At 43.0% G+C, this 14,374-nt stretch overlaps 1 protein-coding gene across 1 annotated transcript; it reads right to left on the reverse strand.

Annotated features, from left to right (window-relative positions):
* Window positions 1-7,112: 7,112 nt before the first annotated feature.
* Window positions 7,113-14,373, reverse strand: LOC104536160 (chromosome unknown open reading frame, human C11orf24; the record flags this gene model as incomplete). The annotated part of the gene is made up of 3 exons (XM_010178705.1): window positions 7,113-8,218; window positions 9,374-9,490; window positions 14,241-14,373. Coding segments are annotated over 3 exons (1,356 nt in total), but the record flags the coding sequence as incomplete, so codon positions are not given.
* Between the last annotated feature and the right edge of the window lies 1 nt (window position 14,374).

A 14,374-nucleotide genomic window follows, 5' to 3' on the forward strand; every position in this document is an offset into this window, starting at 1 on the left:
AGCAATTAGAAAAAGCTTTAAAGCTGAGCTAGGAAAAGGACAAGATAACAAAGCAAACCTTTACACAGTCCTGTGGCCAGAAACTAGCTCCGTGACCCAGTTACATGGATCAGCAAAGCCCAGTATTTTCAGCTAGCAACTCAAGACTCAGGGTAACAACACCTATTCAGCACCAACATCGGGTACCTCAAAGAATGCTTCTGTTCTGACTTTTAATTTCCTCTGCAGACAGTTCTATACAAATGCATGCAGAGGTGTATTTCTTTTTCATCTGGTCACCAATCATATACACCCAGAAGCACAAAGACTAATAGCCCAGTCCAGTTAAGAAAGGATTATGCTTCACAGGAAATGTCTGGGCTTTCTTTTTCTTTAGCATGCACGCAGTTCTCTCTAGCTCATCTGATTTCTTCCATCATTCATTATCTCTTCACAGAAGAGATCTCAGGACATCCCATTCATCCCCAGGGTTCTTCCTGTGTGACATTAGCCTGCAAGGTTTTGAACTTCTGTACGGCTGCTACTCTTTACCTTGGGAGATCATTACATAGCCTGACAGCTCTCACTAACATTTTCCGCTATTCCTTGATGGCTAACAACATGGCAAACATTCAAAGAAAAGGATACTCTACCAAGCCCCACACACACAGATGGCAGAACCAAGGCTGACAGCTGGAAAAAAAATACACAGATTGTTCCAGTGCAAGCCATGTGCATCTGCTGCCCATGTGGAGCCCCTCCATCCCTTTCAGCCACTGCTCCCCTTCCTGCTTTGGTTCACATGCATGTGGTTTTCAACTGGTGAGATCATCTTTTGAAAAAGCTTTATGTTTGGTTACAAATAGACCCCAGGGCTGCGTGTGATCCAGAAGAGGCATGGAGACCATGTTAATGAGGTTCACCATTTCCTTCAAAATGGAATGTTCACTGCATGTCACAAACTGCTGGGGGATGAGATTGCTCTCTCCTGCAAGTGCAAAACTTTCCACAAAAATTCCCGAGGCAGTTCTGGACCACATAAACCTGCTTGACCCTCTGTGAGATGCTGGGGGCTTCAGCTGGGAGACAGGCCTTGGGGAAAGCTCCAGTGAAAACTGACCAATTCCAGGGTGCCATTTCCAGGGAAGATCATATTTTCAAAGAGCAGGAACCACTTGCATAAATCCATGACCCTCACTCAAACCAGTATAATTAGTGACACCTGTCTCAGCTTAAAGGGGTTAAAATATTTAGCCAGTTTTCACAAAGACAAGTTTCTTGTTTGCTTTTTCAAACACATTGTACAATCCTTTCCAAACAGCTTAATCTTTTAAATTGGGACCAGCAGGATGTTAGGCAAATTCTGTGTGTTAGCAAAAGACCTCTCCTTCAAACATACTTTGTAATTCAAACATAACTCCAGCCAAGGCACAACTCGAACATCACCCAGGGCTAATGAGGAGCCTCAGATCAGGTACAGACTCTTTTTTCCCAGACTCTTCTCTATGGTTCCCCTGCCACAGTGAGGCTGAACAGGCAAGATCCAGAAGAGCTGCCCTGCAGCACAACCTGCTGGCATCTCTCAGTCAATGCAGGACTGCTCTAAATACATTATCCAGCCTAGCAGCAGCACAGAAAGACAAAGTCCAAGGTCAAGGTCCAAGGACATGTAACTAAAAGGAAGTCAACCCAAAATGCCGTTGAGCAAAGACCAGCTTTGCCCACAATAACTAGCTATCCAGCAAGACCAAAAACTCAAAGCAGAATCCTAACCCTGAACTAGTTAGGCCTTCTAGAAATTTCATGAGACTTAGAGGTCATGGAAAGGAGACAACTAGAGTTGACCTGGTCAGGAGAGATGCTGCAATATGAACTTGCCCTTACTGCATACCAGAGAACTCACAGTGGAAAAAGGCCTTAGAAATGCTTCAGTGGGGCAGGGCTCAGGTTTCCTTTTATGATGCCAGAAGTGAGCAGCCACCAGACAAATCCAGAGAAACCAACTCCACGATACCTCTGTTTCCAGTGCTCCTTGGGTATCTTCTGACTGCATGCATTAGCTGTGTTAAAGGTCATGCTTAAAGAGTTTTGCATATGCTTCCCAATTCCCTGGACGCTAAACAGCATATTGCAAACTCACATTTGCAGTTGAAAAGTTCTTAATTCCTATTATTCTTTTAAATGTTTTAATACTCCATTATATCCTTTCTTCTTTGCTGCCTAGAACAACATACTTGTAATACAAACAATTAAATAAGAGACAGCTGGCGTTTAAAATTAATCTAATCTAAATTTAATTCCAGGATGTTCCTGTGCTTTATTGAGAAAGCGGCCACGCAACAGGTTGAAACCCAATGTGCGTCAGATACGCTATGCTTCACAGCAGCGGGATGTTTTTTTTGGCACTCCCATGGCAGATGTCTTGTAGATAACTTGGTAGGACCCTATCTATTGTTACATTGTGAATTCTGCAAGCAAACTTACAAAGGTTCTGCATTTCCTCGTATAACGTACTCGCTGTCAACTATTACAACACTACACCATGAAATGCAGTACATTTGCCACATTTGCTGCCTCAAAAGCAAAACAAGAGAAGCCATTGTAGGAGGCTGGCTTTAGCCCAAAAAGAAACAACGGGCTGGAGATAGAAAGAACCATGTGAACGTTTGCTGCTGGTGACCTCCAACACAAAAAGAGCTAGAAAGGAAGAAATGCTAATTGCTTTGGACTTGCATATCAAGCCATCGCTAAAGAAGAGCCCTTTAGAGGACTGCATGTGCAAGCCAGCTTCCACAGTCCCACTGCTCTCCTCCTTCAATGCTCATAAGCATTAGATGCAAAACAGAACCAGCAATGCTGCAAAATCTTTACAACCGGGTTTCAATGTACAATGTACACCTTGACTTTCAGAGGCTAGGCTCCAGCCCAGTGTTTTAATATTTTTTAATGCCTGAACTGAGCTAGTATGAGACAAAACCATTGGGATGTAAAGAAATACCTACCTGACATTTCTCCAGCTGGCATTGCACTTTGAGCACCACTGTGATAGGACAAGGGGTAAGGGTTTTAAACTAAAAGAGGGTTGATTCAGACTAGATAGAAGGAAGGCATTTTTACAATCAGAGTAGTGAAACATTGGAACAGGTTGCCCAGAGAGGTGGTAGAGGCCCCATCCCTAGAAACAATCAAGGCCAGGTTGGACGGCGCTCTGAGCAACCTGCTCTAGTTGAAGATGATCCTGCTCCTGGCAGGGTGGTTGGACTCGATGACCTTTAAAGATTCCTTTTGACCCAAACCATTCTATGATAAGCATGAAGACCTCTACCTTGTGCGCAGAAACGGCCTGAGGCAAAACTCACTTTGATGCTCAGCCTTACACTAAAAAGCTCACTTTCTGCTCAGAAAGTATTTCACAGCTGAAAGTGCAGTAATTCAAATAAGAACAAAAAGCCACAGGCTGTGCCAGTATCTGAAGAGGAGACCTGGATGTAAACATACCAGGACTGTGGGAACTGCAACAAGCTTCTGATGAGTACTCACCTTCCTGTAAAAACCTGTTAAGAAGCCACAAAGGTTTTTATGATGGTGGTTTCTTTTAGCCATGATGTAGTTGTAATATTCACACTGTGTCCATGAGAAACTCCCTAAGAATCTGTAAATAGAGTTGTAACCCGGTAACAACTCTTGTAATTATACCATAACCGCTTAAATTATCCCAAAGGGTTTTATTTGGTTTTAATAAACCAATCTTATTAAGTAGCTTTTTTTAAGAAGAAAATTCTTTCAGAGTTTTGTTTAAGTAATGCCCCCTTCTTCTCCCTTCCCTTCCTACTCCCTCAAAGAAATCGGTACAGGACTTCAATATCTCTTCAAAGAAGGTAATAAAAACCAATGCAACTATACAAGCTTCCACTTCACAGAATCTCGTGTCCAACTCTGGGTCTATGACGAGATTCATGGAAACCAAAAGAAACAAGGCCACAATTAGTGCAAAGTTCATTCAAAAACTTCCTCATTTCCAAGATAAGCAATTACAAGTCTGATGATCATAGTTTGCCTTTGTGGAAATGGCTCAGGCAACTTAGTAAAAAAAAAATACTGCAGAGCACTAGCAGAACAGATGCAACACTGACTCTTTATGCAGGAAGGAACTTTCTACAGACAGGAATTCACTTCCATAGGGAGGAATAAATTACAAGGAAGAGCACTGTTGCCTGGATTCACCAAGCAAGCACTTATCTGATGTGCCAAAATGAGGAGAAAAAGAAGTGACCTGAATCTGAGGTAACACCCAACTCCTTACCTGGGAGGTAGCAGTGAGTTAAGGAGAAAGCTCTTATCTCAGTATCTGCAGTAGAGCTGGAAGACCACATGCTTAGGTCTGTGGTTAGTGACTCACCTGCAATTATGGTGAAACCTGAGATCCCTACATAAAGGTAAGTCTTTGGACTTTGTGGTTGTAAAGCAGCATCTACCTGACATCTGCTAACAGCTCAGAACAATTGCGCTGAGAGATGAACAGTCCCAAGCATCTCAACAGCGTGCAACTCCACAGCTATGCTAGGGGATGTTCCCAGCACCTTGTTGCATAGATACTGCGAACGGGTGGCTCCTGGAAGATGGCAGAAATCAGGGCTCAATTCTCTTCTGCTAAGGAGAAACCAATTAAAACCACAATACAATACAATACAATACAATACAATACAATACAATACAAAATACAATACAATTCAATAAAATTCAGTCCCTCAAACCTTTTTTTCACCTCCAGGAAATGTCATGTGAATTTTGTGGCTTATACTTCAAGCCTTCCAAGGAGAGAGACCCCCAAAACCACACTATTCTTTTACCCTGAGAGATGCTCTAACCTACTGGCACGCGGATGTGTTCCATGCAAAAGCACTGCAAAATGCAACTGGACACTAGCAACCAAGTCACCTCACTTCCAAAGCAATTTCTTTCCTTTTCTCAACATATTCTACTAGCTGAAATTTTGTCCTCAGTATTTGTATTGGGTAAGACCCACAAAACCACCTCCTGTAGGGGTGTCCTGGTGGCCAGCAGGATGACCATGAGCCAGCACTGTGCCCTTGTGGCCAAGAAGGCCAATGGCATCCTGGGGTGTATCAGGAGGGGTGGTTGTAGATCAGAGAGGTTCTCCTCCCCTCTACTCTGCCCTGGTGAGACCACATCTGGAATATTGTGTCCAGTTCTGGGCCCCTGAGTTCAAGAAGGACAGGAACTGCTGGAGAGATTCCAGCACAGGGCTACAAAGATGATGGAGGGAGTGGAGCATCTCCCTTATGCGGAAAGGCTGAGGGAGCTGGGTCTCTTTAGTTTGCAGAAGAGGAGACTGAGGGGAGACCTCATTCATGTTTATAAATATTTCAAGGGTGAGTGTCACGAGGATGGAGCCAGGCTCTTCTCGGTGACAAACAATGATAAGACAAGGGGTAATGGACACAAACTGGAACACAGGAGGTTCCACTTCAATTTGAGAAGAAACTTCTTCTCAGTGAGGGTGACAGAGCCCTGGACCAGGCTGCCCAGAGAGGTTGTGGAGTCTCCTTCTCTGCAGACATTCAAAACCCGCCTGGACGCCTTCCTGTGTAACCTCATCTGGGTGTTCCTGCTCTGGCAGGGGGATTGGACTGGATGAGCTTTTGAGGTCCCTTCCAATCCCTAACGGTCTGGGATTCTGTGATTCTGTATATTTCTTTCAAACAACACCTTGCCTCTGCTGTTGCTTGTGCAATTTGGAGCAGTTTTCATCACAGTTTCAGCTTGATGATGAACAAGGAGTCTATAAAGTAACCTCTCTCAGGGTAGAGACTCCCTCCAAATTCTAAACAGCCAAAGAATTTTGATAAATAATCAAAACAAAATCCAGCAGCTCAAATTCTGAGGTTTGCTTACTGTCAGCCTCAAGATTACATGCAAGAAGGATTAAAAAGCCACCTAATTTGAGGTGAGAGACAGGCTATCAATCTAGTTAAAAAAAAAATACAATGCACCTCAATCCAGCATTTTGCTGTTGGTATGTATGTGCCATCCAAATAAGAAGCATTAAACACTGAAGAACACTTGCCAAAAATCAAGTGCTTTCTCCTTGCTCTCTCAGCTGCGGATCTTAGGAGGTGAGCTGCAACTGCAAGTACAGTAAGGTTTCCAAATCACCAGCAACTCTGAGCTGGTCCTAAGTGTAAAACAAAACCAAAACAGAGCCTGACACTCTATTCATGAAAGATAAGCAGTCAATGGGTCTGCATACCTGGGAGACGGGCAGCATACTGATCTGAAGTTACAATAGCAGTACTCTGCAAGATGATCAGCACCTTCTGTGACACGTCCATACTTCCAGCAAGGTCTTCAGAACCCCCATACATGCAACACTGAAGCAGAGATAATTTGCTTAAGCCCCAAAAGCCCTCTTGCCTACTTCTGAACTGGCAGAGACAGGAATGAAAACAGACATGCAACAAGATATGCCTTCCAGGGCCCCATTTATTAAATGAATACAAAAATAAGATCATTTAAGTGCAGAGGCACAGTAATCCACTCCACGGTGAAAAGATATTCTGTGTTAGCAGTAAACAGAGTTTACAATGCCTTGTAAACAGACCTCTTTACAAGCAAGAAGCATACTGAAACAGTACACACTTTGGATTAAAATGTTCCTGTTGCAGCAATACTCCACGCTTCTCATCGGGCAATTTCAGAGCACTTCACAAAAGGTGAGAGCATCCTTTGCTCTGTTTTCAGAGAAACACACATGAAACAAATGAACACAAGGAACTTGCACTGTAAACAGCTGAAAAAGCGCCAGAGCATTTTTCGAGGATGACGGCTTACCCGTTGTTAGGTTTGTTTTGCCATGAGAAATAATGGCCAAAGCTATTGTGCATTATGGAAGATTTAAAAGTGACTACTGTTTTTATTTTTACAGCAACTTGTTGCATGGTTGAATAATTTTTTTTTCCTAATACAGTACATGGCATTTCTCCTCAATTGCACCAGAAGTAAATTTGGAAGCACTTTCAGTTTGTGTTATAGGCAAACACGAAAGAAAAACAAGTCAGGCAGGCTTTCAATCTCCTTTCTATCTCTCTGCCTGCTATTTTATCCCCACCCTTTCACATCTCGGAGTCCACATACATTCCATTGATCAGGTAATCCACTTGTGTGTAATCCTTCTTCTTGTAGCTCTCATAGGCTTGCATAAGGAAAAGAACTATAACAGTTATGAAAAAAAATGTACCAACTAAAAGCACTGCAAGCAGCAAACTTTTATCCACCAAGTACTGAGTCAGGGGCTCAGCAGCAATGAGAAGATACTCATTGTCTGTGTTCTGAGTTTCTGCGAGACCCAAAGTTGTTGTTCTGGGCGCATCTGCTGGAGCCGTGGTTGTTGCCATGTGAAATGTCGACTTTATCCCATGCCCCGTTGTAGTTTCTGCTGTAGAAGCAGTAGTTAAAACCATGGCACCTCTTGTAGAGCCCAGAAGAGAAGTTGATTCACTCAAGGATGTTGTGGCTGTACTTGCTTCTGGCTCTAGATGTAGCAATGTAACAACAGGCCGTGGATTTGCAGAGTGTGAACTCTCCAAGGGGGTAATTGCCATGGCACTAGAGGAAGCAGTGGAAGATGTTCCTGCATCCTGCGGGAGGAGGACAGTCACTGTTGTGCTCAGTGTCTTCAGGCCAGCCCCGACAGTGACAGGTCTACTAGAGTGGGGCGTGCTGGTGGTGGCTGGGTTAAAATGCTCTATTTGAGGCATTTGAGTACCTGCTACAGAAATGGCAGTGAGGGGAGCAGAAGCTGGAGGCAACACTGAGACAGAGCTACTATTTCCTGATTTTTCAGTGGTGGTCACAAGCTTGGCAACATGGCTGGAAGTAGAAGTAGGGATGTTACCAGAAGTGGGAGAAGAGGCAGTGGGTGACATGGCTTCAGCAAAGAGACCAAAGCCTCCAGGGGTTTTTGAGGCTTCGGTAGTTGTTTTGTAAGCTGTAGTGAGGACAGTTGCATTTGTAATGTTTGTTGTTACGGCTGTAGCAGTGGTAGTGGTCACTGGGGTGGTGGTAGCATTGCTTGTAATTGTTTCTGTTGCATTTGTTGTCGAGGAAAACAAGTTTTCCACATTGTGTTGGTCAACCCACGCATTCACCATTCTCTCCTTTTTCTGTGGATAGCTTTGGTGGTGAAACATGACTGTTTCCCTTTTCTCACCAACAATTTCTTCAAAAAAACAAAACCAATGAGTTTCATAAGAATAAAACTTTCAAGCTCAAATCTGACCTCATACCCACAACATGCAAACCCCAACATGTATTCCGCAGTACACGTAGTACCATTGAAATAAATCAGTCCTGAAGTCAGCAAGAACATGAAAACTCAGACCCTTGCCTTCATTGCACATAATCCCTTTGGGGTTTTTCTTGGTTTTGGTGTTGGATTTGGTTGTTTGTTTGTTGGGTATTTTTGCCACAGAACTCTGGCAACTAGGAAATTAATTCCAGAAAAGGGGGGTAATGAAGTACAAAGCTACAATGTAGAAGCACATCAGCAGCAGGAGCAGCGCTATGGATGTCAGCTCTTGAGAAGGCTCATGCTTTCAAAGTTACACAGCAGCAACAAAGCCTTCATGCTTAGATTCATAATTTTCACTTCTCAAAACTGAGTGGAAATTTCCACTTACACCTTCATACTTCAGGAGAATTTACTTCAGTGATCTAGATTTATAGTGACATAAATCCCATCTGCTTATCTGGTTGTCATGTTGCAGAGAAACCTTTACTGACTCAGAAGAACCATGATCAAACTTTATTTCTTTTTTTCAAACTTGGTCACAGTGAACTCTTGAAGCACACTTTAAAAGACTGATTCTCCGATTACCAACAAGCTCCTTTTACTTATTGTGTCACTTTATTAAAATTGAAGACCCTGGCACTGGAAAGTCACCATGAGCAATCACTGCTAAGGCTGCTCTGATTACAGAAGCTGCCTGCTTTGTCTGGCACAAAATCCTGGCAATCAGAAAAAACAATGCCAAGACATTTTCCTTTCCCTTAAAAAATATAAATACATTTTTATTTTCCAAGGGACAGCGTGTGGAGTGCAAATGGCTTGAATGAATGATGTCTTCAATGGAGACAAACTGTTACTCAGTAAGTTACAGAAGTTATTCAAAGACACGATTCACATGAAAGTGCCAAAGCCCATGCTATCTAGTGGAACAGTTTTTCCAGTGAACCTACTTTACTTACAGAATCATCCACAGGCATTTCATAACCCATCTCCCTCAGCTAAAAGCCAGTCAAGGTCTAAACAGAGGCAGTTAAAGCTAAAGGACCAGGAGCCTGGACTTAGCAGGAGCCTGAAGCATGGTGTTACCTCCAAGCAGATCTTTGATGTCTTGTTCTCTGGCGTTCTGGCACACACTCAGCTGGTGACACTGCAAGAAAATGCAGTGATTCTGGTAGGGCACAGACCAATTACAGTGATGGTTACCTGAAAGCAGCAGAGAAAATGGGTCGCTACACACAGTCTACTGAACACACTGCCTTATGACCGCAATGAAAGAATGAAAACTAAACAAACCACAACAAACTGAAAACCAATAGCTGGAAATCTGGCCTGAAAGGATCCTGACTCAGCCTTAGTGAAAATAACTAAAAAGCCCATGAAATCAATATAGCAGTTTCAGTCTACCTACTTGTTTGTCTTCTGGTAGCAACATCTAACAACAGCAATTCAGTCACCCAGATCAGGACAAAGAGAGCACACTATAGCTTGGACCCATCTAAATGCTAGCATTCATCTAGATGTCTTACTGAAGAGGAAAAAAAAAGTGAGCCAAAACTGAGAAGACACTCATCTCATCTCCCACGGATGGCAGCTCTCATCTCAGTTCTTTAAGTTACACAGAAATTCCCTCTTTATTTGCTGAGCAGTGATACCATTAGCCATGGGAGCCATCACAGAAATTGTCTTTTAGTAAGTTAAACCACAACACAAGCTACATAAACTCATCACAGCAGGAACTCTCTCCTGGCATCCCTTCAAATTCACTCACTTCTTTCTGGGTATGTCTGCATACACATAACCAAGCTTTAAGGGAAGGATGCTGAGGAGGCATCTCAAACACTGCACCCAGTTTTGGACTCCCCAGCATACAAAAGCAGCATTGACACAGTGGAGTGAGTCCAAGGGAGACTACTAGAAGTCTGAGGGGCTGAAGCAGACGATTTCCAGGAAATCCCAACTCAACATCAGGGGAAAAAATTAGTTTCCACCATAAGGGCACTCAAACACTCTGCTGGGGGCCAGAGAGGTGGCACACTCTGTCAGGTCTTGAACAGCCAGATCTAAACTGGGTTCAGATCAAAGACCTTCAAAGGGTCCCTTCACACCTAAATTATGCTATGTAACACCACAGTAGCATGCAGTTAATTTCTGGGACAATTTCTGCCACAAAAAACCCACACTGCTCAGTCTGGGATGAAGCAGATGTGTGCCCAACTGATCACCCATCAGTAGACTAAAGAGAACTTAAGTGTATGGTAGAAGAAATTAGTTTCTGTGTTTTGTTAGAAGTGTAAGAAAGGCCAAAGGACATGTCTATGTGGTATATACGGCTACATTTAAAGCTCTTATCTACAAAGAGTTACCCTCTCTGAGGATTAAGGCTATGGGAAACTTGAACTTTTAATAAAAAAAAAAAACAACATTACCACAGGGCTTGGTAAAAGAGCTTGTGGAATATTTAAGAACTTGGAGAAATCCCTGTGCCAGCCCAAAAGAAACTAGCAAAGGTGGAATTTTACTGACTTTGATAACATGTTAAGAAAGTGACTGAAACCATTCAAAGCCTTCAAAAATGATACTTAAAAAGCAATAAAATGAAAAGCTTCAACAGCCACACAGAGCAGGAGTTACAGCAGCAGCCCTTCAAGAAATTAAGTTCCGCTCCTCAGAAATGAAAGCATGTTTAGATGTGCCCTAATTCCCAAACCCACCCCATCCCCCACTTGATAAGCTGTGCTAGTGAAGAAACACAGACCATCTACTACTGTAAATAGTAGAAGAATAGTTCCCTTCCCATCTTGGGAAGGGCTATGTATCTAAGTCGGTCAGTTAAAAAACACTCAGTTTAATAGTGTCAGCATAGCTAAAGCACCCTGGTTTCTGCTGTCATCAGGACAGTATCCAGCAGCTCATGACTCTCCTGTTGCTCCCCAGGACAACCAGATACCTCTGCTGAGCTGGACTGATTAGTACTCCCTTTGATGCAACTCCAGATTGCAGTTCCAGTTGATGTGTCCACAGCAAGACACACGCCACCCAGTGGCTCCTTTCAGCTCACTTTCAAGTAGGAGACAAAAGCTCTTCAGAGCTATTTTGAAAGGAAATTATGTAGGCAGACACCAAGACCTTGCCCTACCAATCTGGTTTATTTAATTTTTAAGCCTGCTGTTACCAGAAAGAAATCACAGATGCCAAAAGGCAAGCAGAAGCCAGGTAAGCAGAAGTATTGTGGAAGTGGGGAGCTGGGATATTTGCTCTTGCAGCCATGTCATATTTTCCCTTTATTTTCCCCAGAGCATGTAAAATAGCCCAGAAGTATGGCCAAGTGGCTCTGTTTTCAGAGGCACTTGAGAGTGTCTGGCAACCTGAAAGGAGATTGTAGAGAGGTGAGTGTGGGTCTCTTGTCACAAGTTAAAACTGATAGGACAAGAGGAAATGGCATCAAGTTATGCCAGGGGAGATTTAGGTTAGACATGAGGAAAAACTTCTACACTGTAAGGGTTATCAAAGACTGGAACAGGCTGCCCAGGGAAGTGGTGGAATCACCATCCTTGGGTGTATTTAAAAGACGTTTAAATATGGTGCTCAGGGACGTGGTTTAGAAGTGGGCATTGAAGAGATAGTTAACGGTTGGACTAGATGATCTTAAAGGTCTTTTCCAACCATAATGATTCTATGATTCAAAGCCAGACTACTCAGATGGCCAAGATGTTCCCCTCCAGCCTTGGACTGTTGACCATAGAAGAAAACTGGGAATGCTCCAAATACAGCTGGAGATGCAAAGGGAAAAGCACGAGCTTGTTTTACCTCCAATACAGGCTCACCATGCTCACCAGACATCTGGGAATCCTGGATTGCCAGATCTTTACTAAAATGAGCACTTTCTCCATCATGTACATCACTTACTCTAGCAGCATCTGGAGACTTGAACCAAAAGGTTAGAGTTACTATCCGTGCTATCAGCCCTAGAGTATTTTGCTGCTTTTATTAGCATGTAGTTGAAGTGTCAGACTGTCTCACGATATCGGTGTCATCATTTTGTGACATGTTAGTTTGCTAGCTATGTATCCTGGCCTGGTGTGGATATCTGAAGGCAGTGCTGGAATAGCTAGACCAGCAACCATTCCCCTTTCTGCAGAGCACATCTGAGATATGAACGACTGGCAAAAGCAGTTCGTCTTGTGATGGTTGCACTCTTCCTTCTGAGTTAGTGATGCTATCTCAGCAAGGGTACAAATTGCATCTACAGAAGAAAGCCTAACCAGCTAGGAATGTTGGTTTTCCACTTTTCCAAGCAATATAGCTATGAAGATATCTCCCCATGCAACCTTGGCCTGCAACTTAACACTACAGTATCTTAAAAAAATAACAACCACTGCTCCTTTACTGACAGTTCCATAGCTGTAACTATGCTAACATCGTAGACTCAGGCCTCATTGTCTGTAATGAAATAAAGCAGAAAAATAAATATACTTGGGGAAGGTGGGAATGGAGAATGAAAACAGTAAAGCTCATCTTAAAACCTAAAGCTAGTCATAAAAAAAAGACATTCCAGGTCCTTCTCTTCAGATGATCTCTCTGCACATGGCTATATATTTATGTCAAGGGCGTCTCTTCCATCTCCCTTGACACCAGGTGGTGCAACAGCCTGGCCGTAAAGTAACAAACAGGAATTAAATTGCTTCAGTGGGTTTAATACAGAATGTAAAACCTGACAAGGTTTATGCTTTTGGGTTTAGTTTTGCATGGTTTACTGCAGATGAAACAGGTCACCTAATTCTAGAGGCTCAATGCCCTTTACTCAACAAAGCTAACATTCAACAGGACTTGCTCTGTACAAAACACATCAGGAGAAAACAAGGCGAAGGTTAAAAAAAAAAAAGGTGTTTGAAGTCAGCAACAGCACAAAGCATGCACTCAGATCATCTCCCAGCCGTGATCACAGACTAAATTCCTTATGTCCCTCCTCTGGAAGAGGCAGCTGATAGCAACTTTTCTACACTTGTCAAGGTATCAGGAGGTTAAGATGACATGTGCATGGTGTTTAGAGATACTCAGGTGGAAAAGACAAACATGCAGCACTACAGACCATAAGTGTCAGCACAGTCAGTGTGAATGTGTCATCTCTCTAGGGTTTACCACCTTAAAAAGCAGAAGCTGAAGTTTTCACAACTCTGGCGCCTGGGAGACTAACCCACTCATATTTCACTTCCTGAATAAAACACTTAGTTTAGAAATGTGCTTTCTTTTCACTACAAAGGGATGTCTCATGTTTTAAATAAAGGTTTGAATTCACTGGGCATTAAAAAGGGCATCTTTATGATGTTCCTATTAACTTGATTGTCATTCATTCACCTGACCCCATCTTTACCACAGCACCACCAGTTGTTTGAAGGTGCTACAAGATTTCACGTGTGGCTAGATGAGACAGGGTCCTTCATAAGGACAAGTCTGAAAGACTCATTTAGAAGTTTAATGCTTTTAAAGACATCTCAGAGGTAGGCAGCAGAGGGCTCTCATCTCCCCAGACTTGTTTAACCCTTTGCTTGGCTGCAGGATACAACTCATTTCTTCTAAGGCAGAAAAGACACATAAACACCAGTGAGCAAAGACAACTCATTCCAGTGCAGCTGTCTACAACAGCACTGTTCACTTACAAACACATGGCAGCATGGCATAATCATTCTTCAGGTGACGTGACCTAACATGTTTGCATGCTACCAGTGTGCACCAAGTGCACATGCATGCTGTTTCTTATAGAAGATAGAAGGGCCCTGGGAAATGGTTGCTCTGGATTCAATTTAACTAAAGCTGTCAGAAGTTATTTAGCATCACAGGACTGCACAAAGAAGCTGTAACAGTAAATGCCTGAAAACAACTGGAAAGAAGAAGAAGTTTTCAGGGGATAAGAGGAGATGTTTAAGGAATTCCAGCTAAGGGACAAGAACCTCACCTGAAGCACCTGGGCTTTGACAAGCCTGCCTGCACTGCTTTTCAGTTGTAAGGCTGTTTATTCGCACTACATGAACTCCTCTCCCTTTCAGGACAGAAAACCTATGTTCACATATACAGAAGGAAATCAGCAGG

The sequence above is a fragment of the Mesitornis unicolor genome, unplaced genomic scaffold (assembly GCF_000695765.1).
Source record: "Mesitornis unicolor isolate BGI_N332 unplaced genomic scaffold, ASM69576v1 scaffold15832, whole genome shotgun sequence".
NCBI classification, from domain to species: Eukaryota; Metazoa; Chordata; class Aves; order Mesitornithiformes; family Mesitornithidae; genus Mesitornis; species Mesitornis unicolor.